This window comes from Oncorhynchus mykiss, chromosome 24, assembly GCF_013265735.2.
Source record: "Oncorhynchus mykiss isolate Arlee chromosome 24, USDA_OmykA_1.1, whole genome shotgun sequence".
Taxonomy (NCBI): domain Eukaryota; kingdom Metazoa; phylum Chordata; class Actinopteri; order Salmoniformes; family Salmonidae; genus Oncorhynchus; species Oncorhynchus mykiss.
In genome coordinates this window covers 9,100,741-9,128,186 of record NC_048588.1, presented here as the reverse complement: position 1 = coordinate 9,128,186, position 27,446 = coordinate 9,100,741, and the positions used below count along the sequence as shown (strand labels likewise).

At 41.1% G+C, this 27,446-nt stretch overlaps 1 protein-coding gene across 4 annotated transcripts in view; it reads right to left on the bottom strand.

The window, feature by feature from the left end:
• LOC110503312 (limbic system-associated membrane protein) overlaps positions 1-27,446 on the bottom strand; it is a 1,017,495-nt gene that overhangs the window by 144,702 nt on the left and 845,347 nt on the right. For 3 of the 4 annotated variants that reach the window (XM_036961793.1, XM_036961794.1, XM_036961792.1), the window contains exon 2: positions 5,898-5,976. In XM_036961793.1, coding sequence (XP_036817688.1) covers positions 5,898-5,976 — 79 coding nt within the window. Of the gene's footprint in view, positions 1-5,897; positions 6,378-27,446 lie in introns of those variants that run through there. The other variant, XM_036961791.1, reaches the window with a different exon arrangement.

Genomic DNA, 27,446 nt, shown 5'->3' with positions numbered 1-27,446 from the left:
ATAAAAACGGCCTGTTCATTATAATGAGAATTGACAACACTCCAACACTTCATGTGGAGAGAGGTATGGGTGTGTTTCAGTAGCCTTTAAAACAAATAACATGAAACGAGCTAGAAAGTGCTCTATCCTTCCATACACTTGGAACTATGCCCCTGAATGACATGGAAACAGTATTGAGTAGGTATCGTTTATCCGTTTTTATCCTCAAAAGAACGTCTGACATACTGTAGATGGCTCATATTCTTGGCGCTGATATACTTACAACTATACAGCATAGAAGAAACATCTTGTTTTGACAACACATGTTTCCCGGAAGATGTCAAATAAAATCAAACGTGAGCTGAAGTATACTCTGAGAAGATAGCAATTTCCTAGATAACGTCACATCATCCTTTCAAGGGCACATTCGCCATCAAACCACAATGCCTTCCAGTCTGATCCTGATCCGATGCATTTGTTTTGGTATACAGCGAAGGGGTGAGGACGGGGAAGTGTAACATTTTTATATGTATATGTCAATAATTGAAATAACCATGGACAGGATTCCCAGATCACAAATTGTAGATTTAAAAAGCTACACAGGGTCTGCTATGCCGGTAGATCTCAATGAGAACTCGCCTCACACATCTGATATCTGAACCCAGCAGGTTTAAACCCACTGAGCCTTTCATACGTGAATAGAAATGGGATATTCGGGTGTCTGTGGCAACGGGCCTAAGGGCAAAAGCACAAGCCCACAATGATCTCCAACCAAATTCTACGAGACGGAGTGGATATTGTCAAATCAATGATAATTGACCTGGCGGAGAGCAATCACAGTGTCTGTGCCATTAATGCTTTAATAAGCAATTGTCCATTTTCTGCACTTCTCCCACATCAGAACGCACCCTGAAGGCCACAGGACTGCCAACAAGTGGAAAAGCAATTAAAAAGTAAAGCATTGTGACACGGAAATGCTGCAAAGGGATACAAAATAACTTAGAGATGCAGCCGTGATTCACTTTGACTGAGAGGGTTACGTTTGGGTTGTTGAGGTGGTATCAATCTCAAAAGTGGTTCAGAATGTAGGACGTTTTCACTGCGATCTAAATGTTTGGGGATGTAACAAGACGTTTGGGACATGAATTACGTTGAAGCACACAGAGAAGAACATGTTCAATTGGTATTAACCAGCCAAAGACGCCAATAAATCGTATTCAGCATGATTCTAAGTTACAGCGGACCTATACAGTACCTCGTCTAAAGAATGCGTCGACATAGACTGCTGTACTAATACATTCATGTCATGTGAATCTCATCTCGTGTGATGAGACTGACTTAAACAATCTTAGGGTTTAACAGATTAACTCTGAGCTGCTAGCCAAGCACATGAGGTTAAAAGGTAAATAGTTGCTGAAGATAATGTTATACAACAGAGGTTTACTATTGCACACCAAGCATGTACAGTATAAAGATATTATTCTACAATTGATGACACCTGGAATTTTCAAATAATCTTCACAAAACCCTTATTTTAATCAATATTAAAGGGCGGATGTTGAGAAAGGCCCATTATTTTGGTTAATTTTTCTTGCACGTGTCATGAGGCCCTTTTTTCTTTCTCATCTTAGGGACATTGTTACTAGCACACCACAGCTGCTGTGTGACAAAATAGTTTCTTTAAGGGTTCAGCTCCACCTATGCCTGTAATGTCATGACTAAGCCGCAAGCATCGGTAATGGAGTCACGGCAATATTATTTCTCTAGGCCACGGATATCGCAACAGCATGACATAACCAGCTTATGGAATCAAACAGGCTACACTTTCTCAAGCAACAAATGACTACCCAGAGGGGTCCCCCTCCTGAAAGTTCTCTCATAGTGGCCCTTTTTCTTCTATCAGATTTTTCTGTTGAAACTGGGGAGTGACAAATGCATACTGTTCGGTTGGGCTACAGGGTGCACAACTGCAGTTTGTTGTGTAGTCATTGATAATTGGAGGTAACTACTACAAAGTCGACTTGAAGCCAACTTCTGTTCACAAACGTAACTTCAGGAATCATGTTTTAATATTATGCTCAGTGAGTGACCCTGTATGGAAGGAAAACAACTAGGCATTGAGCAGAACATCTATTACTGTACAGACCGGTTGAAGGCTAAACTCACTCATAATTGAAGGAAATGAATGCACTGAGTAAACTGAATGACTCGATTTTTAAATGGATATTAATCGCTGAGCCTTGGTAACGTTCAACAGTAACTACGTTTGAATTGATTAACTTGATGATCAAGTCATTTACTTGATGGAAGTGATTAGAGAGAGGAAATCCAGTAAGTGGATTATAGGTCCTAAACCTGCTGGGCCTGGCTGTGACAACAAACGGAGTGGCCAGCACACTTTTGACCTACAGGTTAGCAATATAGGCTGTAGGCTACCACAGGCTTTGGGATATTCCCATTGTTCCACTACTGCATCAGCATGAGAGGATCAGGTGAATAGTTCTCTAGATGCTTCTCATTTTATTAGAACTTTCAATAGGTCTTATGGCCGGATCAGATGACGATTATAATTTTTTTTGTACCTTTGTTTAACTAGGCAAGTCAGCTAAGATGAGGATGAGGATGAGGGCTGCAGTAGGTATCTCAGAGTGGGGGGAGTGAGGCCTAAGAGGGTTTTATAAATAAGCATCAACCAGTGGGTCTTGCGACAGGTATACAGAGATTACCAGTTTACAGAGGAGTATGTGATATAGTGCAGTGATATAGAGGAGAATAGAGTGCAGTGATATAGAGGAGAATAGAGTGCAGTGATATAGAGGAGAATAGAGTGCAGTGATATAGAGGAGAATAGAGTGCAGTGATATAGAGGAGAATAGAGTGCAGTGATATAGAGGAGAATAGAGTGCAGTGATATAGAGGAGAATAGAGTGCAGTGATATAGAGGAGAATAGAGTGCAGTGATATAGAGGAGAATAGAGTGCAGTAAGGAGCATTGGTGGCAAATCTGATGGCCGAATGGTAAAGTACATCTAGCCACATGAGAGCACCCTTATCTGCCAATTATGTCTCCATAATCTAGCGTGGGTAGGATGGTCATCTGAATCAGGGTTAGTTTGGCAGCTGAGGTGAAAGAGGAGCGATTACAATAGAGGAAACAAAGTCTAGATTTAACCTTAGCCTGCAGCTTTGATATGTGCTGAGAGAAGGACAGTGTACCGTCTAGTCATACTCCAAAGTACTTGTATGAGGTGACTACCTCAAGCTCTAAACCCTCAGAGGTAGTAATCACACCTGTGGGGAGAGGGGCATTCTTCTTACCAAACCACATTACCTTTGTTTTGGAGGTGTTCAGAACAAGGTTAAACGCAGAGAAAGCTTGTTGAACACTAAGAAAGCTTTGTTGTAGAGCGTTTAACACAAAATCCAGAGAGGGGCCAGAATGATGATGATGTTGATCTGTACAATCCCTCACACCTTACAGACAATAAGCGCTACAATTAATGAAATGGTACTGTGCTATACATTTTTAGGTCAAGAGACACTGGATAGTTAGTTATTGAATTCATGTCTTCAATATAATATCTGGATGTGATTTGCCCTTAGAACATGATTATGTGCTCTGATACAGTCGTATGGAGCAGAAAAGGCAAGCATATTCTACTGTGTGTTAGTTCAAGTGCATTGATGCACTATATATACAAAAGTATGTGGAGTGAAACATCTAGAAGCAACAACGGCTCAGCCGCAAAGTGGTAGGCCACAGCTCACAGAACGGGACCGCCGAGTGCTGAAGCACGTAGCGCGAGAAAATCATCTGCCCCTGGTTGCAACACTCACTACCGAGTTCCAAACTGCCTCTGGAAGTAACATCAACGCAAGAACTGTTAGTCTGGACCTTCATGAAATGGGTTTCCATGGCCGAGCAGCCGCACACAAGCCTAAGATCACCATGCACAATGCCAAGCTTCGGCTGGAGTGGAGTAAAGGTCTCCGCCTTTGGACTCTGGAGCAGTGCAAAGATGTTGTCTGGAGTGATGATTCACGCTTTACCAACTGGCAGACCGACGGACAAATCTGGGTTTGGCAGATGCCAGAAAAACGCTACATGCTCCAATGCATTGAGCCAACTGTAAAGTTTTTCATGGTTCGGGCTAGGCCCCTTAGTTCCGGTGAAGGGAAATCTTAACACTACAGCATGCAATGACATTCTAGACAATTATGTGCTTCCAACTTTGTGGCTACAGTTTGGGGAAGGCCCTTTCCTGTTTCAGCATGACAATGCCCCCATGCACAAAGTGAGGTCCATACAGAAAGAGTTTGTCGACCCCATCGAACACTTTTGGGATGAACTGGAACGCAGACTTCGAGCCAGGCCTAATCGCCCAACATCAGTGCCCGACCTCACCAATGCTCTTGGATGAACGGAAGTAAGTCCCCGCAGCAATGTTCCAACATCTAGTGGAAAGCTTTCCCAGAAGAGTGGAGGCTGTTATAGCAGCAAAGGGAGGATCAACTCCATATTAATGCCCATGATTTTGGAATGAGATGTTCGACGAGCAGGTGTCCACATACTTTTGGTCATGTAGGGTATGTATAGAGAACATATAACAGCTTGGCATGCAGAGGCGCTGTAGGGCAATACAGCACAGTAAGGGGTGTGTCTGGGTCAATGATTCCCAAACTCTATAGACAACCCGTCGGCGAATACACAACAATACTCTCGTTGCCTCTGTCTGGTGCAGTGTGTACACAATGGGTACAAAACATAATATTGCTCTATAAAGATCAGATTGCCCTCATTTAACATTACAGAAAAATTCAAATATCCTACATAACATCAATTTCCTCCAAGCTATTTTTCAGACATAAATCATAATGGTTCATTCTTTACCATGTAGGCTATGCCAGAAATAAACTCTACATTAGCATACTTTTCAATTCAGTGGTAAAAAAAACAAAAAAACAGCAGGTGTGTGTGAGAGGGAGAGTGAGTTAGAGAGAAATATTGCTGTTGTGTCTTGCATAGGCCCCTCCAAATACTTTGTTTTTGGGAGTCCTAGCCCCTCACTGACCTGCTAGACCAAAAACACATGTCGGTGACCACGTGACTAATGACATCTGTGTCCAACAATAACATAATAGCCTTAAATTGACAGCTTGCATTGTCTGGGAGGTGATTAACCATAGGCTAAAACTACTCCCAACAAAAAAAAAGGCACAAAGACACGATGGATTCCATCCTCAGTGAAGCTTTTATGGCGATTTGCACTTATTTTTCAGAACCGGGTGATTTGGGACTGTTGTGCAATTCGGAAATCAAACTGCGTTGTTATGTATTGTATGCTACCCAACACAGCCCTTGCCTCTCCTCTCCGACGTTGAAAAGAGTAGCCTCCTATAATCCGCCGCTTCATCATCTCTGGGCGATTCTATGACGCACTTAACGTTTTCAGTGACTTCCAATGAATACCAGGGCACTGTCGTTTGAGTTAGGCTACATCATTATTTTGCAGTTTAGGGATGATAATGTGACTGTGGCATAGACTACATAGTAGATTAGGCTATGGAGCTATATCAAATCGCATATCAGATCAAATTAAAATTATTCACTTGAAATCCTCTTTTACAAAAAAAAGCCTATTTTTATCACTACATTTCTCATCCGAAAGAGCCTATTTTTTTTATCATATAATACCCCATTGATGAGTATTTAACTTAGTTGATGTCCGATACAATTTAAAACACGTGACATTTCAATATTTTTAATTAGATCACATTAGACATCAGTAGCCTACACATTAGTGAACGTGCCAATTGAATCAGTGATAATTTCATTCCATGCTGGTTCTATGCACTGCAGACAAAACTCAGCATCACTTGGAGGCTGCGAACGAATGGAAAGTTGAGTTGAGACCTACCTGATAACCGCTGTATCACCCTGGCGAATAGTAATGTTGTCGGTCGCTCGCTGCATATCCACACTTCGGACGGGGAACCCTGTAGGAATAAGACACAGGAGTCTGAAAAAAGAAGCCTGCAATTGCCTCCAACACGGTCTCCTTCCGACCAGCATTTCCTAACCGGACGCGCAAAGATCCGAAAGAAAAGTGTTTGGACTTTGAAAGGGAATTGAAGTGGCGCTCCGACCCTTGGCAATATCCTACTCCACGACAAAGTGTGACTAAGGGCTTCTATGATGTTGAGGAAGGTAAATATGCGTTGAAATAACGAAAACAAAATGGCTTGGAGGAAAACATATATTCCGTAAACCCTCTCTGCAAGCGCCGTATTCCACTGTGCGTTCTGCTCCCGCGCAAAGGCAGCAGAGTTATTTAGAGGTGGGGAGGAAATTCAAACCTCTCCAGTCACCAGCGCCTCTCGCTCTAGCGCTCTCTCTACCCGATTACCCCACCCCCGTTTATACATCGCACTGCTGCCCCCTTCACGAGAGTCTGATGCGCCCTTATTGGTTGTCACGACAACAGCACCAGCTGAGGTCCCTTTCTGCTAGACCCAACTGCGGTCGGCAGCTGAGAGGAGAGGAAAGTCATTGGCCATGTGTCGAAGTAAATGCCTCGCTTGTTGTTCAAGGTCCACAAGTTAAGACTACATGCCAACATGGTCATAACATGACCCAAAGAAATGATAAGCAAAATGTAGTTAATGCAATTGAATTCATGAGCATACAAGTTCACATTTTAATTGATTGATGTTTTATTTATTTTTATTTGATCACATGTGTGTGGGAGGCTTTTCAGCTGTGCATTAAAAACCTACAGTATTGGATGCATCGTGCTTGCTTTCCCTCATACATAGAAATAGAATGATAATTGTATTCTAATTCTGTCATTCTATTCTAATTCTGTCATTCTATTTCTATGATCCCATATAGGCTACCTCAGGTATTTCAAAAGGACTGTAGGGCTACCAGTATAGCCCAACTATGGAGCGAAATTGCTCAACACTGAAGACCTTGTCGAGCATAGCATAGCATAGCCACCTTATCTTACCTGGCTATGCACGACCACCTGAACTGAACTCTGACACATAGCCTACATTAGAAAACTATTTTGACTCAAAATATTATTTCCGTGTTCTATTTTGTAAGCCAATGTATTTCATTAACGGCTACAGAAACATATTCTACTGTTCAGACATTCATTTTCTTTTTATCTTTAATACGCTCACCACATGATGAAAGAGCTGATGGGTAAAGTTGTTTGTTTATAGGGTCATGCCCAATCTGTCATCATAAAACTGTGTCTAGACACATTGGCTTTGATTTTAACAAGGATGGTAATTATATTCACTTTGGCTGTTACCGGTGCAAGAGTTGCAAGGGCATGCCTCCAACTTCATCAGAAATGTAAATGTGGCAACCGAACAGTTTTTTTTCTTCTTTCTTGCTAATCAGGAAACAGATTTAATAGGCTGTTTCCTTATGTTCAATCACCCCACAGCTTAATTAATTGTAAAGTGAAATCAGACAGTATTGCACATTTGATCATAATGGGAAAAATAGTAAACAGCATCAGCATTCTCTGCATGCTGTCTTCATCTCCGACATAGAACCTGTGTTTATATCCTGAATAAACACCAGTATTTGTTATTATGATTAATGATCAAATGTAATCCTTCGTTGACCGCCAAAGTAGCTTACAGCAGGGATCATCAACTAGATTCAGCCGTGGGACATTATTTTCCTTCAGCGGATGGTCAGGGAGCTGGGAACATAATTATAAATCATTTGTAGACTGCAAATTGACCGCAAGAAGCCCAAACAGATAGAATATTTGATTAAAACATTTGCTTACATTTGAATATGATCACATACACAGTATCTCTCTATGATGCGTGGGAATACTTTGGAACAGAGTTCCCAAATTAAAATCACTTGGCGCTGATTTGGCAGGTGTCTTTACAGTCTTTAATGTCCAACAATTACAAAATAGCTCAAAAACCTGGTGGGCCAAATTCAGCCAGCTGGGGAACCCTGGCCAATAAGAACAGCCTGTGGTTCAGACAAATTGTGAAGAGTAGCACTAAAACACACTTGGTTTCTCAGTGTCAGCATCAGCAGCGTTCTGCAATGAGGCTTTAGTGTGAGATTAGCCCAGAATGGAACTGCATCTGTGAGAGATTGGAAAGAATTATGAGCATAATTAATATGGGACAGTTTATGGAAGTGCTAATACTAGTGCATTAGAGGGAGCACTAAAATGCTTTCCGCTGTGGATCCTCCCTCATGCTTCTTAGAACAAAATGTCAAACTCCATCTTCCTTTACAAAAAGCAACAGAGAAGTTTTAGCAAGATAGAATAGTTCGTACATGGCCAAGCTCTATGCATACATAGGCCCATTGATTTTTTTTTTTTTAGTATGGATAAACTCTTCTATTCATATTCAGAGCCAGATTAATTACGCATGTACTTTTTATTTGCAAGAGAGAATAGGCTACAACATTAAAGTAGATCAATAACACATTCATTTTTAAGATAATTAATTAAACATTAAAGTGAAAATTATTCATGTTATTCACTCACTCTTGACTTTCATGTTCTAGCTTTGTTCTTACCCTTTTAGTAACACTTGACAACTAGTGTCATCACCTTATGACACAGTCATAACCATGTCATAATATGTCATGAGAGCTGACATAACTTTTCATAACCTGTTATAATATGGTCATAACACTGTCATGACATATATTTAGGCCGGTTGTGACATGTATTGCATTATTTTGTGGCTGGTTATGACACCTTCATCAGAGTGCCAAAACCCACAAAACCTACCACACAAGGCAAAACATTCCGTTACGCCATAACCTACTTGTCAACAGTATGTTTATGTTATATAAAATTTGCTGGAATTGACCATATGAAATGATCATTGTAATTTCACACAACTTGATGTCAGACATGCACCTACCCCAATGCTTCGTTGCTGATGACTGACATGAATGCAGGAGCAGATTTCAGGAGCAGGACAAGACACCCTCTTTTTGATTGATGACTGACATAAGGGCATGTATGTGATTGGCCTATCTGGCTTTTTGAATATGATGGTCATGATGCTTCTTGACAGTGTCATAAAGTGTATATTCTTAGTCCAAGTAAAGTGACACAGGATGGTCATAACGCTTCATGAATGTGTTTATACAGTGCATTTTCTGCAAGTTATTTAAAATATGATGAAAAAAAAACACAGGACCGTAAGGAATTCATTTCAACAACAACAAAGGAGTTAAGAAACACACTTTCAAACGAAAGGAAACTTCTTGCCAGGGAAAAACACATTTGAATAAATGTGGGTTTTGACACTCTTATGTAGGTGTCATGAACAGCCATAAAATAACGCCATATGTCAGAACAGCTGTAAATATATGGGTCATGACAGTGTTACGACCATATTATGACACGTTATGTCAGCTGTCATGACATATGACACGGTTATGATCGTGTCATAACGTGTTAGGACGCTGGGTGTCAAGTAAAGTGTCCCTGTTATTTTTCTTATTCTCCTCTGAAAATGATCGTTTTTGCACTGGTACAAAAAGTTAATCAGGCCCTAAATATCCCATTGAAACATTATGCTCATAGCCACAAGCCTTCCACTGATGCAACATGGGCGAGATCATTTAGAGCTACACTCCGCTCTCTTTTCCTCCCTCACATTCTGTACATCATCCTACTGCATTAGCATTATCCTACTGCAGTACAGTGACGTGACTGAGCACCAAGAACACTGAGAGAAGACCGGGAGAGAGAACTCCCTCCTCCTTCTTTGCCCACCATATCGTCAACATATGATATGGTTACCGTTCATCTGTATTCCGAGCCTGAACGCTGCCCTCGACCACACACTAGACTAGCGAAACCCACTCAGCCCTTCCTCACGCAGACCTCCCCACATACTGTACACTGCTGAAAGAAAGAAGACTGACAGAACTAGTTCCATGGCACTGGGCTGCTCCAAGCTCCGTCGATACCAGGGGTATTGAAACACTGGAAAGCCCTGTTGTATGTTGGGAACGACATACTGTACTATGCAAATCACGTTGTAATACAGTATGAATTGTGCTAGCGAGTGAATTTAGATGTTGAAGGTACAGTATGCATAGATAAGTCCACATGCATGAAGGACAGCAATTTTAGAGGCATTCTAGAGATGAGAAAAACAACCGTAATCCTACTCAGCATATTTATGCTTACGCATAACATGCAGCATGGTGGAGATTTGTCATGACTATCGCTATTTGCACCACGTTGTCACTCCACATGTCTGGAGAAAGTATTGTTCCTCTGTCTTTGAACAAACTGTTATTGGGTAAGAGCAGAATGTGGTGAGATAACACTGAGCGAGTGAACCGTATTGAGAGAACAGTGAATGAGCCTCAACACTAGAACCTGAAATGAGGTCCATTTAAAGCCTGCTAAGCTGAACAAAGAGTTTTGTTATCCCCTCATTAAATGATCCCCCTCTTCAAAAAGACAAACTCAAAAATATTGGAGAAGCAATTTCAGGTAAAAAAGGGTTGATCATTATTGAACTCTGCCAGGCATGATTCTTCACGAACTGTGTAGGGTAACCTGGTTACAAACACAAATGGTTATAGGACCATTACTGAACTTTGGGTGATCAATGAGGCATTCTCACCCCTGAGATCATACTATTACCTAACTTACTATGGCCCGTGTCAAAAGGGGAAAGGGAACATTAATGAACACACCCACCGACAGTGTGTTCTGATTCATTTCATTCTCTTTGTGGGGGGGAAAAAAAAAGAGTGGATGCATAATTTACCTTGACATTCCCGTCATACGCGAGCTCCTGGCAGCGAAATGCATGATATGCAGGAAAAAGGATACGGCACCCGCACTCAGCAATATATCACAGGAGGAACACAATGAATTACACAATACATTACATCTACAGCCAGATGAGCCGTTTGTCAGCAAAACTCAAGCTGGCAGCAAAGATAATAAAAGAGAATGGGTACAAAGAATGGCAATGTTGTGCACAAAGTGGTGATTGACCTCCTTTTAGGGTTTCTGATGAGGGAGAAACCTTGTTAAGCCCTCAACTAGCGCTGAAATTTCAAATCAATTGCCTTGGCATGACTAAGATATTTCCAGAAGTACCAGATTGATCCTGTTCAGGATCAGGTGAAAGGATGGGTGGAATTTTTTGCCATATTATTTACAGCTATCCAATCAGATCTACAGGAATGCGTAGGAAGTATGGGCTAGGCATACATTTGGAATTCAGCAAAAGTGTGGTTTGCTGTTAGTGTAAAACTCTGCTTATTTGGTGACACTTCCTCTGTCAGGAAATGTTGTCCAGTGAGCCACGAGATGTTTATGCTGACGTCAGTGCTGATAATGTCCCGACTGATAATATTCAAACGCACGGCGAGCAAGTTTTTTAAATTTAAATCCCCAGCAGCAAAGATTGATTACGTGCTGAGCCAAAATAAGCATATTGTTTGCGCAGTACTGGGATCCAAAACATGATCACAAGGCGAAAACACAACTCGGAAGTGAATGCTACAGTAATAACCGTATGCATTCATTTTTTGTTTTCACACAAGATGTTCTTTCCTCAAGTCCTGTATGTAATAGAGTTCATTTTATTCTTTGCAGAAAATCCATGTGCAAAAAAGATAACGGTCAGCAAGAAGCCTCTGAATGCTAAAATCCTACACAAGGTTAAAATCCTCACAGACATTATGTACGGTCTTGTGAGGTGAACAGGGACTGAGGTGTGAAAACACTCTGCATTATCGGATGTATGAACATTCCGATGAATATGCAATTACAAGAAGCCCTGCATATTGCACGATTGCTGAAATGATAACTCACATGCAACCGAGAGTCAAATCCAGAGTGCACAGCCTTCTCCAAGTCAAGGCCAAAAGATTTATGAATTCAGACATCACTGTTCCAACAATGTATTCTGTGATCAAAGGGAATCAAATGCATCTGGTATGGGTCAGTCTCCATGCAAATGGAGATCCTGACATTACGCCCCATGATTGGAGAAGCTAATCATGCAGCGACTCATTCTGAAGGCGTGACGGTGGGAGTTTGACCTTTCCCAGAGTCTCCACCAGCCCTCAGGTCATTATTTTGCTATTCATTTCACAAACAGGCTGTCCACATAGAGGCGTAGTACATAAATAGAGCAATATAAAAATATTGTATTGAAGGCGAAAAGCACAAGAAACAAAGCAACTGAACGCTGAGGTGTCAACAAAGGTGTTGACATACTGTACAGTACACATACTATCATAAAGGTTTCGCTAGTCATTAATGTTTTATATACTGCAAATTTATATTACTTGTTAGAGACTCAATGCCACAAACAGCCATTGCAGACACTATGTGCTAACACTAGACTCACCTTGTTGCAGTGCAGCCTTTTAAGACAAACATAGCGACCAAATCAAACTACAAATCTTAAAAGATCCACTGTACAGTTCACTATCTGCCTCATAGCATATCTTATAAACCCTATTTTGTCAGCTTGGATTTTGATTACAATCAACAATTGTTCAATTTACTGCTTCAACCAATTTATTTATCAGTTTGCTTAGTTTTTTTGCCTCTATGTAATGTTCAGCTTAGTGAGTTGTTGTGCGTTCTAACTTTTCTATGGGGCCTCTGTAAACGTAGGGAATTGGGAATAGTGGATGACTTGAAGGCAAATCTGTGAAAACACAACAGAAACGTACCACTGCATGAGACTTGAAGGTTACACAGGAAAATGGGATTCTTTTGTTTTGATTGTTGATCTGCAAAAGGTCACTCTGGAGGGGGGAAAAAATCCCTTGGGATGTACATTTGAATTTAGGCCTAATTCTAGCACATTTCCTCCAAAAACATACACTACCGTATCAAAAGTTTGTGGTCACACAAAAACAAGGAAATGTGGAAATGCCTATCTTTTGTCCATTAAAATAACATCAAATTGATCAGAATACAGTGTAGACATTGTTAATGTTGTAAATGACTATTGTAGCTGGAAACAGCAGATTTTTTAAATAGAATATCTACATAGGAGTACAGAGGCCCATTATCAGCCACCATCACTCCTGTGTTCCAATGGCACCTTGTGTTAGCTAATCCAAGTTTATCATTTTAAAAGGATAATTGATCATTAGAAAACCCTTTTGCAATTAAATCAGAACAAGAATAGACTGACGAGTTTCAGAAGAAAGGTGTCACACCCAGATCAGTTTCACCTGTCCTCGTTATTGTCTTCACCCCCTCAAGGTGTTGCTTGTTTTCCCCAGTGTATTTATCCCTGTGTTTCCTGTCTCTGTGCCAGTTCGTCTTGTATGTTTATCAAGTCAACCAGCGTGTTTTTCCCTTACTCCTTTTTCTATTCTCCTTTGCTAGTCCTCCCGGTCCTGACCCTTGCCTGTTTTCTGAACTCCATGCCCGCCTGCCTGACCATTCTGCCTGCCCTGACCTCGAGCCTGCCTGCCCTTTGGTACCTCCTGAACTCTGAACTGGTTTTGACCTTTTGCCTGTCCACGACCATTCTCTTGCCTACTCCCTTGGATTTATTAAACATCTTAAACTCCAACCATCTGCCTCCTGTGTCTGCATCTGGGTCTCGCCTTGTGTCATGATAAAAGGTCTTTGTTTCTAGCCATTTTTCAAAAACAAGTACATTTCTAAGTGACCCCAAACTTATGAACGGTAGTGTACATATTACCTCAACTACCTCGACTAACTTGTATATAGCCTCATTATTGTTATTTTATTGTTTTAATTTCTTTTTACTTTAGTTTATATTGTAAACATTTTCTAAACTCTTAGTTTTCTTAACTGCATTGTTGATTATGGGCTTGTAAGTAAGCATTTCACGTTAAGGTCGACACCTGTTGAATTCGGTGCATGTTACAAATAAAATTGTATTTTATTTGTTTCTCACGCAAACACACACACACCTTCTCAAGCAAACACACATTTTTCCACTTCCTTGCAGTCTACAGCCTTCATCCCTTAATGGCTGGCCAGTAGAAAGCGGACTCTTTCAGACCCAGATGAATTATGCAGTACTTCTCCATATGAATGGATAGAGTCCCTTGATAAAGAAATAAGTTCCTAGGATCTCTGGAGACAGAAGCCCCGAAGGCCTATCTCTAGGCCCTCAGCCAAAATCTGCATGATTCAAATTTTTCTAATTAGTTTCCCATATAAAAGTACAGAGCAATAATTGCAACAGCCACTGCCATCCCGACCCATTTCTTTCAACATAGAACATTTGCTGTAAGTTATCATCTTTTTCACTTTCAAATCAAAACCACGAAACAAAAGATAACGTTGTTGCAGTGCTGATGACAGATCAGCAGAATCATTTGAAGGGAGTACAGTAGAACTCCCTAATTGCCAATGAGGACTTCACACACAGTCTTAAGAAATGTACATTCCCTTTTACTGTATCAGCTAATAAGAGGAAATGTAATTAATTTGAATTATCATAGCATTAAATGATCATACAGCCATGAAGCTAAGAATGAAATCTATTAGTGTTCCTCTTGTGAAATTGTTTATGATAGATCAGGACATCTAAGCTTATGGTACAGTTAATGCTAAGAGGAGACAGAGTACCATCTTGCACCCGCTTGCTATATGTTAGACTCTAGACTGGTACATTTTCATCTACACTACCTCTATGAACAGACACCCATAGTAACTACAGTAATTATGCTAATCCCATAGTTTCCGCATAGCTTGTTTACCGCTGGGGTAGCTGGATGGATTATCTGACTCTTAACCTAAGGAGAACCTATAGCCCCTTCCTGCAGGGCTAATTGCTCTGTTTGTCCTCAGCCAGAGATGAGTTTTTCTGTTGTGCTGCCTGTTGGAAATGGACCAGTGCGTGATGGAAGGAGGGATGGGAAAGGAAGGTCAGAAGGGAGCGGAGGTGACCTATAATCCATCACTGTGTTATTAGGCCTCATGCATAATGACCCAGAGTAGGACACGCTGACACCAGCCAGCGGCGAGTCCTGGGATGCACAGCGCAGTCAGAGCAGCTCCTCCATCTGCTGTAGCTGCACCATGCGAGCTCAGCCAAGGGCACAGACACCTCAGTTTGCACTGTGGTATCATTACTATTTCACAGGCCCTACAACTACCACTCAGCACTCTCATAGGGTTGCCACTGCTCTGCCTTGTAGAATCACTGGGTTGTAGCCATGTCATGGGACAACTACGTATGTCCCACAGAATATTTTCCTCACGGTTATGTAACGTTGAATATCTCAGACCTTCTACATCTACAGTGGCTGGCTGTCAGACATCAACTCCTTCTTGAAGAACCACTATCCCTCATGAGCCTCATAGCATCAGTCTTACAGAGTCAGTCTCACTCTGTCCATTATGAGATTTGCCTTGCACAGTCACAGTCTCAAAGCACAGTCTCAAATCAACTTGCAGAATCACTGTCTCGCTATCCTAAAATCACTGTCAGTCTTAGGGGAGATAAATATGCTGAGGAGCCTTGTGGTCTGTCTTACACCATCACAATCTCCTAGAATGGTGTTCTGTAACAGCCGGGCTAAAAGCCACTCTCACTTCATCACAATCTTATTTGAGTCACTGCAACACGATCGGTTGAAACCATTTTGCTTTCTGAAAGCATCATACTACCACAAAATCCCTCTGTGTCACATGTCACTGGCTTGCCGCATTGTGAAAGCATCATACTACCACAAAATCCCTCTGTGTCACATGTCACTGGCTTGCCGCATTGTGAAAGCATCATACTACCACAAAATCCCTCCGTGTCACATGTCACTGGCTTGCCGCATTGTAAAAGCATCATACTACCACAAAATCCCTCTGTGTCACATGTCACTGGCTTGCCGCATTGTGAAAGCATCATACTACCACAAAATCCCTCTGTCACTGGCTTGCCGCATTGTGAAAGCATCATACTACCACAAAATCCCTCTGCCACTGGCTTGCCGCATTATTTCCGGTTTTAAAATTGATTCCCATCAATATTGTATGACACCATCATGCTCAACGTTAAATGTTATGTGCTTTGTGCAGGGAAGCAAGGAGCTTGTGTTTTGTTTCCACTGGCCAAGAAATAAAATAATAATAAACTGTCACATGAAGGCAATTAAGTTCTTTAAATGACAAAACAATGCATTCTTGGCGACAATAAAAAAAAAAATTAAACAAAGAGGATTTATTTAGAAATAACCAGGGTAAAGCGGTAAATGTACAGCATGAATGAATAATGGAGATGTTAATGGCAAAACTGATAGAATCAGGACAAGAAGGGGAAAGGAAAAGGATATGCGGAGTTTGTCTGACGTATTTCGAGCATGTGATTCAAAGGAGAAAATACAATTATTTGAAAGTCTTGAAACAAAAATCCTAATAATAAAAGTAACAGGTACAGATTACACACCCATATTCAAACCAGGGAAAAGAAGATGATGAACGAGCTGGACATCTCTCTTAAATTATTTATATATAGCCTACACTAGATGACTATAGGGTGCACAGTGTTGAGGCCACCATGCCTCCATCTTGTTATTCCTCCACCATTGTAAAAAAATATTTTGGAATCTATAGAAATAGATTTATTAATGTCTACATTCATTTTTGCATTGTTTCTTCAATTACAGACACCTTAATGCATGCTTATAAATATGTTATGTGAGCAAAACATAAAAAAATATCAAAACAAATATAGTGCATCGGAGGACGGATGCAATTATGAGAGAATGCCAAGAGTGTGCAAACTGTCATCAAGGCAAAGGGTGGCTACTTTGAACAATCTCAAATATAAAATATATTTGGATTTGTTTAACACTTTTTGGTTACTACATGATTCCATTTTTGTTATTTTATAGTTTTTATGTCTTCACTATTATTCTACAATGTAGAAAATAGCAAAAATAAAGAAAAACCCTGGAATGAGTAGGATATTTCCAACCAATCAAAAGTTTGGAAACACTTACTCATTCCAGGGTTTTTCTTTAGGTGTGGGAAAGTTCCAGGGGTTCGAGTCTGCTCCCATTCATGCATTGTTCTGTGACCTGTGCAGCCTATGGATCAAAAGGGAGGGCATTTTGTACACTGTCATAACGTATTCTAACGTCCGTGTGAAGACTGTTTGGTAACACAGATACCAAACAACATACATCTCCTTGGAGAATTGAGGACAATACCGGTTAATTGTACGGAAAATATATCCTACCTAAATACAAGGTCTTATTATACTATATATTATATTATATTATATCTCAACACTTTTAACCATGTCATTTTCAGTCCGTTTACCTTGTTTCCTTGAGAAGATAAAAGTTTGAGGACCTGTGTGTGCAGTTCATTGCTTTCCAATGGAGAAGCTCCTTGACTAGGCCACAGTCATCCTCAGTCTTTATCGGGACCCAGCTGAGTCTGTCTCAAGTCTGAGGGCCATTTGGTTCAAACCTGCCGCTCTCGTTGCTGGTACGGCAACTGCTCGACCTCCGACCTTAAGGCACTACAGAGGCTAGTGCGAATGGCCCAGTACATCACTGGGGCCAAGCTTCCTGCCATCCAGGACCTCTATACAAGGCGGTGTCAGAGGAAGGCCCTGAAAATTGTCAAAGACTCCAGCCACGCTAGTCATAGACTGTTCTCTCTGCTACCACACGGCAAGCGGTACCGGAGCGCCAAGTCTAGGTCCAAGAGGCTTCTAAACAGCTTCTACACCAAGCCAATAAACTCCTGAACAACTAGTCAAATGGCTACCCAGACTATTCACATTGCCATCCCAACTCCCCTCTCCACACCACTGCCACTCTCTGTTGTCGTCTATACATAGTCACTTTAATTAACTCTACCTACATGTACAGTGCCTTGCGAAAGTATTTGGCCCCCTTGAACTTTGCGACATTTTGCCACATTTCAGGCTTCAAACATAAAGATATAAAACTGTATTTTTTTGTGAAGAATCAACAACAAGTGGGACACAATCATGAAGTGGAACGACATTTATTGGATATTTAAAACTTTTTTAACAAATCAAAAACTGAAAAATTGGGCGTGCAAAATTATTCAGCCCCCTTAAGTTAATACTTTGTAGCGCCACCTTTTGCTGCGATTACAGCTGTAAGTTGCTTGGGGTATGTCTCTATCAGTTTTGCACATCGAGAGACTGAAATTTTTTCCCATTCCTCCTTGCAAAACAGCTCGAGCTCAGTGAGGTTGGATGGAGAGCATTTGTGAACAGCAGTTTTCAGTTCTTTCCACAGATTCTCGATTGGATTCAGGTCTGGACTTTGACTTGGCCATTCTAACACCTGGATATGTTTATTTTTGAACCATTCCATTGTAGATTTTGCTTTATGTTTTGGATCATTGTCTTGTTGGAAGACAAATCTCTGTCCCAGTCTCAGGTCTTTTGCAGACTCCATCAGGTTTATTTCCAGAATGGTCCTGTATTTGGCTCCATCCATCTTCCCATCAATTTGAACCATCTTCCCTGTCCCTGCTGAAGAAAAGCAGGCCCAAACCATGACGCTGCCACCACCATGTTTGACAGTGGGGATGGTGTGTTCAGCTGTGTTGCTTTTACGCCAAACATAACGTTTTGCATTGTTGCCAAAAAGTTCAATTTTGGTTTCATCTGACCAGAGCACCTTCTTCCACATGTTTGGTGTGTCTCCCAGGTGGCTTGTGGCAAACTTTAAATGACACTTTTTATAAATATCTTTAAGAAATGGCTTTCTTCTTGCCACTCTTCCATAAAGGCCAGATTTGTGCAATATACGACTGATTGTTGTCCTATGGACAGAGTCTCCCACCTCAGCTGTAGATCTCTGCAGTTCATCCAGAGTGATCATGGGCCTCTTTGCTGCATCTCTGATCAGTCTTCTCCTTGTATGAGCTGAAAGTTTAGAGGGACGGCCAGGTCTTGGTAGATTTGCAGTGGTCTGATACTCCTTCCATTTCAATATTATCGCTTGCACAGTGCTCCTTGGGATGTTTAAAGCCTGGGAAATCTTTTGTATCCAAATCCGGCTTTAAACTTCTTCACAACAGTATCTCGGACCTGCCTGGTGTGTTCCTTGTTCTTCATGAAACTCTCTGCGCTTTTAACGGACCTCTGAGACTATCACAGTGCAGGTGCATTTATACGGAGACTTGATTACACACAGGTGGATTGTATTTATCATCATTAGTCATTTAGGTCAACATTGGATCATTCAGAGATCCTCACTGAACTTCTGGAGAGAGTTTGCTGCACTGAAAGTAAAGGGGCTGAATAATTTTGCACGCCCAATTTTTCAGTTTTTGATTTGTTAAAAAAGTTTGAAATATCCAATAAATGTCGTTCCACTTCATGATTGTGTCCCACTTGTTGTTGATTCTTCACAAAAAAATACAGTTTTATATCTTTATGTTTGAAGCCTGAAATGTGGCAAAAGGTCGCAAAGTTCAAGGGGGCCGAATACTTTCACAAGGCACTGTACATACTACCTCAACTAACTGGAGCCCCCACACATTGACTCTGTACCGGCACACCCCTGTAAATATTTATTTTCATTTTTTACCTTTCCTCTTTAATTACTTGTTACTTTTATCTCTTAATCTTAGCCGTATTCTTTGAAACTGCACTGTCGGTTAGGGGCTCGTAAGTAAGCATTTCACTGTAATCATTTCACTGTACCTGTTGTATTTGGCGCATGTGACTAATAACATTTGATTTGATTTGATAGGAGAAGCTTTGAAGTAGACGGGAGGTGGGAGAGAAGGCGAAGGGGTAAGGGTTCCTGCTTGGACACTTCTGTCTCTCTCTCTGTGCTCTTTGGCTGGTAAAAGTGGATTTGGTGTGTATTCCCTCTGTCCTTGTCGTCAGGCGTGGATGCGTTGGTGAGTCACTGCTCTACAGATCCTTATAGTAGCTAGGTCTGTTTAAAATGAATAATAAATGCTAAGCCCTGTTAAACCTTTGAACAAACAACATTCTGAAGTCCTTGCATTTGTGGCTATTAGCCGTGTTCTGGGTCTATGAATGCGCTTGTGAAATATGAACCATATCAGCCCCAGTTAAATACCAAAGTGCATTCCATTATTTGCATTGGGCTGAGCTATTATCATGACCTTCTTTTTAATAAAGCATAATGTCATGTAATTTGGAATGCGTTCAAATGTACCAGATAAAGCACAAGAACCCAGTCAAAATGTTGTTTAAAACAGCATAGCAAATGTTTATCGGAGGATTCCCTTGTTAGTGAATCCGTCAAGTCTAAGACATCAAAGCAATCTCGATTTGCTTTTATGTGGAAATTCTGCCGTTTCTGATGTCCATCTTAAATCATAAAGCACCCTAGTCTGGCCTCAATTAAATTGGTCTTCAAATGTGAAAATGTGAAAGTATCCTCTGAGATAATATTTAATGTTTCAGGGTTTTCAGAGAGACCTAATTATGAAGTTAAAGGGCTGAAAGCCAGCGGAAGATTGTTAGGTGTTCTGTGTTCCATTATTTCAGAGACAGCAGTGCCTATCCCATTTCTGAATCTCTCATTTGAAAAAAATGAAAGTCCAAAAACAAAGGCTCAAAGACAGTCAGTCACAGCACACAGGTCATTAGAAGAGCACCATCTCAAATCAAATGTGATACCAAACCATATTGTAATGGAAACAGGCAGGGTGAGTGAGCTTGTCCGCAGTGGTCGGCGAACCCTCAACCTTCTGGCCCGTAGCCCTGCGCGCCATCGGCTGCATCAAGAAAGCGTACTCAATTGGCGGAGTAAATATCTGCGCTTATCAACACAGGGTCTGGCCAGAAGGTTGCAAACTCTACAAATCTACCCCAAAATCAGACGGGATTAGTTTTTGACACGGGATTCGTCAAGGAGAACAATAACACAGTGACACAAAATGCAACATGTCTATGTTTATGGTGGTTGCATGAATCAGAAATGGCAGATCTATCCTAGAGGATGGTACGTTTTATTTTAGGTGATGAACGGATCATACTACCCCAAAAGGCAGTGCCAGGTGACGATGACAGACTGCACGATGATTGTGTTTTACCGCTTATGTCGTAGTTTCACCCAGAATGGCCACTTGGAATATCACATCTATTGTAGCTATTTTAGAATCAAACTTTTCACGAGCTCACTCTATGTCTTGAAGAAATGACAATCAAAAGCATTCAACCCGGGAGCAGAATAATTATAACATGGATTCAGGATACCCAAAAACTAGGCCGATTGAAAAAGTTTAACAGGTTTTGGTTGGGCTCTTTCCTCCCAGTCTTCGTTGTCATGCATCTCTCTTGCTTTCTCATTTCCAAAAGATTTACAACCGGCACTTTAATAATCACAAACGTCCCAATTTTCTATTTCCATTTGTCTATGACGTGAAAGAGTGCTTTGGCTTTTATGAAGATCTGTTACACTTTGTTCAAGAAAATACATTAACATGACATGAAAATACCGGCTTTCATATTTTAAAAGGATAAGGATCAACGTATTTTCAAAGATAAATGAAGACCTCTTTATTACTATTTTTATATTAGGGACATTTTCTGCAACTCCGAGAGGTGTTCTCATATGTCTTGGGGCGTGATATTGTGTATGCAAAAAAATAAAAAAAAGTACTGAAAAAGAACATGACACTGAATTGTTAAGTGCTTTTTGTTTTCTTATGAGAAACTAGTCTTGTCAATCTATGACTCTTTTTGACTGAGCCACATCTGCCTTTATTTGGTGAAGGGGAGCCATGGACAACTATAATAGAATGTAATTGTGTTATCCCATTGGAGATGGAACTCCTTATTTTTGCTGTACTACCAAACCCCCAAAATATGTGGGATATTCATGATCATTTGATTTGTATTCACAGTTCTCCCACCGTTGTCAGAAATGTCCAAAACAACACACTTGTTGCCTCTGTATTGGTGGAGGTGCATCTTCAGATGTAGGGGTGATGCCTGACACTAGTTGTCAGAGCATTGAGTCCTCTGGCTATACCGATGCGTATGACTGACGTGTGGTAGAAATACACTACAACGTTAGCCTTACATCTACCATAAATTAGTGGGCAATTCCAGAGTAACAATACACTGTCAGAATGCTTAAAACAAGTCATTTCATGCGAGGCCATTTTTATGTAAAGGTTTTCACTACTCCATACATGACTAGGCACACTTATCAGTCCACCATCACCATTTACCCAAGAGTCTGCCTACCTCAAAGCATGTTATTTACAATCGCATCCACCCTGTGCTTTCCTTGCCATTGTGCAGACTGAATAAAAATAGCATGATTCTACGTACTGAGCTCCTCAAGTGAATCCTACATTCTATTCTCATCTCCACCCATGGCCAAGGCAAGGGGTTTGTGTACTATCATACTGAATACATTTCACAAAATAACTGACGCACCTTCCTAAAAACCTATGTAGGGAAGGGGATACCTAGTCAGTTTCACAAATGAATGATTCAATTGAAATGTGTCTTCCTCATTTAACCCAACCCCTCTGAATCAGAGCAGTGCAGGGGGCTTCCTTAATCAACATCCACAGCGCCTGGGGAGCAGTTGTTGTTGGGGGTTAACTGCCTTGATCAAGGGCAGAACAGCAGATTTTTCCCACTTGCCAGCTCGGGATTTGAACCAGCGACCTTTCGGTTACTGGCCCAACGCTCTTAACCGCTAGGCGCCCTGCCGCCCTGTATCTCATTTGGTTGTGAATAACAACTAGGGTTGCAAAGTGAGGGTATATTTGTGGAAAAGTTTACCAGTAAACTACCAGAACGTTGGTATCTTTCAAGGATTTTATGTAATCTATCACAAGACATCTAGTGGCCCTTTTGGGTAATTCAGATTATCACAGGTGTCTGTAATAATCTCTGGCCCTCTGTGTGGCCATATCACATGTAAAATAATGACAAAACTGTAAAAAAAAAGTGTCCTAAATATAAACCATAGTGAATACCATTGGCGTTTAATGTGAGGGTCTATTTATTTTACTATGTCAATATGTATTTGTTGTCAATGTTTTGGGTCAAACTGGTGGCAGTTGTGAAAAACATTGCAGAGTTAATTGAAAATAATGTTATTGTTGCATAGATGCTTTTTTCATTATTTATGCTATTTTCTCTTGAACCATATGGTCTATCTACTAGAAACTCATAGACAATATGGACACATATAATACATGAATACTATATATTAAATACATTTTTAAAAAGTTGTTCAAGTATAAGTTATATGACCATAGAGTTTCTGTTAATTACCTAAATTACTGAAGCTTTACAACTCTAAACACAACACAAGAGGAGAGAGGATTTCACTACACCCGCAATAACATCTGCTATGTGTATGTGACCAATACAATAAGATTTGACTGAGAGGGGGGAGGGGAGGGGATAAAATGAGAACGATAGGAGTGCAGTCCAGGTGAGAGAGGAATGAAATGACAACAAACAGAAGACACGGAAACCTGGGATAGAGACGGCAATCAGTGAGAATGAAGAGAGAAAAGAGAGCGAGAGAGCAGAGGGCAGTGAGAGAGATACATAAGAGGGAGGCGGGAAAATGAGAAGGGGAGGAAAATGAGAACATGAGAGACAGGAGGAGAGAGCTGAGACAAAAACAGATGAAGAGTCCAGATATTAGGTCAAGTGACGAAGCTGACTCAGTAGCTCCCGTCAAGAACGCGCATTATTAGCGCGTTCATGTTTCCCAATATATCTAGTAATTCATTTCTCCTAAATGTATTTACTGTTGTTGTTTTCCTCTTTTGCCAGTATCATGGGTATTTAATTTTACTTAAGTAAAAATGCTTTAAAGTATTATTTAAGCCATGTTGGTGGGGTATCTGTACTTTACTATTTATATTTTTGACAATTTTTACTTCACTACATTCCTGAAGAAAATGTTTTACTTTTTACTCCATACATTTTCCCTGACACCCAAAAGTACATTTTGAAAGCTTTGCAGGAATGGCAATTGGTCAAATTCACAAGAGAACAACCCTGGTCATCCCTACTGCCTCTGATTTAGCAGACTCACGAAACACACATCCTTAGTTTGCTAAATGTATGAGTGTTGGAGTGTGCCCCTGGCAAAAAAAATTATACATTTAGCTTTTTACATTTGTGCCATTTGCTTAAGATAAGGAATTTGAAATCATTAATACTTTTAATTTTGATACTTAAGTATTTTTTTTAGCAATTACATGTAAAAAAATAATACTTTGACTTTTACTCAAGTAGTATTTTACTGGGTACCTTCACTGTTACTTGAGTAATTTTCTATTAAGGTATCTTTACTTTTACTCAAGTATGACAATTGGGTACCTTCTCCACCACTGCGTGCATAATGGGGGCGCGGCTGCATAAGTAACACCCCAATGTAAGCTAGATGCCCTCAATCTTACACAAGTGATCAAGGAACCCACCAGGTACAACCCTTAATCCGTAAACATGGGCACCCTCATAGATATTATCCTGACCAACTTGCCCTCCAAATACACTTCTGCTGTTTTCAATCAGGATCTCAGTGATCACCGCCTCATTGCCTGCATCCGTAATGGGTCTGAGGTCAAACGACCACCCCTCATCACTGTCAAATGCTCCCTAAAACACTTTTGAGAGCAGGCCTTTCTAATCGACCTGGCCCGGGTATCCTGGAAGGATATTGACCTCATCCCGTCAGTAGAGGATGCTTGGTTGTTCTTTAAAAGTAATTTCCTCACAATCTTAAATAAGCATGTCCCTTTCAAAAAATTTAGAACTAAGAACAGATATAGACCTTGGTTCACTCCAGATCTGGCAGTCCTCGACCAGCACAAAAACATCCCGTGGCGTACTGCACTAGCATCGAATAGTCCCAGCGATATGCAACTTTTCAGGGAAGTCATGAACCAATACACACAGTCAGTTAGGAAAGCAAATGGTAGCTTTTTCAAACAGAAATGTGTATTCCTGTAGCTCTAACTCCAAAAAGTTCTGGGACACTGTAAAGAGCACCTCCTCCTAGCTGCCCACTGCACTGAGGCTACGAAACACTGTCACCACCGATACATCCACGATAATTGAGAATTTCAATAAGCACTTCTCTACGACTGGCCATGCTTTCCTCCTGGCTACCCCAACCCCGGCCAACAGCTCCGCAAACCCCGCAGCTACTTGCCCAAGCCTACCCAGCTTCTCCTTCACTCAAATCCAGATAGCTGATGTTCTGAAAGATCGACAAAACCTAGACCTGTACAAAACAGCTGGGCTAGACAATCTGGACCCTCTCTTTCTAAAATTATCCGCCGACATTTTGTAACCCCTATTACTAAATCGGTTCAACCTATTTTTCGTATCGTCCAAGATTCCTAAAGATTGGAAAGCTGCCACGGTCATCCCCCTCTTCAAAGGGGGTGACACTAGACCCAAACTGTTACAGACCTATATCATCCTGCCCTGCCTTTCTAACAAACAGATTGCTAACCATTTCGAATCCCACCGTACCTTCTCCACTGTGCAATCCGGTATCCGAGCTGGTCACGGGTGCACCTCAGCCACGCTCAAGGTACTAAACAATAGCATAACCACCATCGATAAAAGACAGTACTGTGCAGCCGTCTTCATCGACCTGGTCAAGGCTTTCGACTCTGTCAATCACCGTATTCTTATTGGCAACTCAACAGCCTTGCTTTCTCAAATGACTGCCTCGCCTGGTTCACCAAAAACTTCTCAGATAGAGTTCAGTGTGTCAAATCAGAGGGCCTGTTGTCCGGACCTGTGGCAGTCTCTATGGGGGTACCACACGCACCCGCCCAACCAGCATCACTACTCTGGATGGTTCCGAATTAGAATATGTGGACAACTACAAATATCTAGGTGTCTGGCTAGACTGTAACCTCTCCTTCCAGACTCATATTAAGCATCTCCAATCCAAAATTAAATCTAGAATTGGCTTCCTATTTTGCAACAAAGCCTCCTTCACTCACGCTGCCAAACATACCTACCGTTCCTCAACTTCGGCGATTTCATTTACAAAATAGCCTCCAACACTCAACTCAGCAAACTGGATGCAGTCTATCACAGTGCCATCCGTTTTGTCACCAAAGCCCATATACCCCACACCACTGCGACCTGTATGCTCTCGTCGGCTGGCCCTCGCTAGATATTCGTCGCCAAACACACTGACTCCAGGTCATCTATGTCTTTGCTAGGTAAAGCTCCACCTTATCTCAGCTCACTGGTCACCATAGCAACACCCACCCGTAGCATGCGCTCCAGCAGGTATATCTCACTGGTCATCCCCAAAGCCACCATCTCTTTTGGCCGCCTTTCCTTCCAGTTCTCTGCTGCCAATGACTGGAACGAATTGCAAAAAGGGCTAAAGTTGGATTTAGGCATCAGCTATTTGAGCAAGCATCAGCTATCTGAGCAGCTTACAGATCGCTGCATCTGTACACAGTCCATCTGTAAATAGCCCATCTAACTACCTACCTCATCCCCATATTGGTTTGATATACCTTTTTTGCTCTTTTGCACACCAGGATTTCTACTTGCACATCATCATCTGCACATCTATCACTCCAGTGTTAATTTGCTAAATTGTAATTACTTCACTACTACGGTCTATTTATTGCCTTACCTCCTTACTCCATTTGCACACACTGTATATAGATTATTCTATTGTGTTATTGACTGTACTTTTGTTTATCCCACGTGTAACTCTGTGTTTTTTGTCGCAATGCTTTGCCTTATCTTGGCCAGGTCGCAGTTGTAAATGAGAACTTGCTCTCAACTGGTCTACCTGGTTAAATAAAGGTGAAATACTGTATATACTGTACTAGGAAAACTCTTCACGTTACAATGTTTTCGTAATAACGTCATCTATTAACCTTTAATGACAAAACAAAAATTACATACATTTTCATATTCCATCTATTGTCATGACCACCAATGTGGCTGACGGAAACCATTGTTCCAAAGTCCCTTTATTTCATGTTTAATGTTCTGAGGCTGGTTCTCCATAGTAACAGGACAAAGGAAATTGTCTGTGGCCTGAGATTTACCAGGGGCGTGAGGGGTCATAAAACCCACACATCTTCAGACCCCTAGATCTCTCCTCCTCTGTTGGGGTTGAGAGATAATCTGTAGGTTGTGGTCTCCTGTAACCTGACCTGATCAGGACAGTCATGACAACTCTAAACGATACATGAATTGCACTTTAATGGTGACAAACAGTGCCCACAAAATGTTAGGGCCTACATAAAGCTGTCCCAACAACAGAGTCCAAACAGCAGTCCCAACAACTTACCACTGCTACACCTGGCTATCAGTGGAGCCTTGTCTGGCAGCGAAACAGTTCATTCAGCCTCCTTTACTGCCTTAAAAAAATAGCTGATATGGCTGACTTGCTTAAACAAATGTGGTATCTATTAACAATTGAGATGTACAAACTATGGCATAAGCGGTTAACAAGCGGA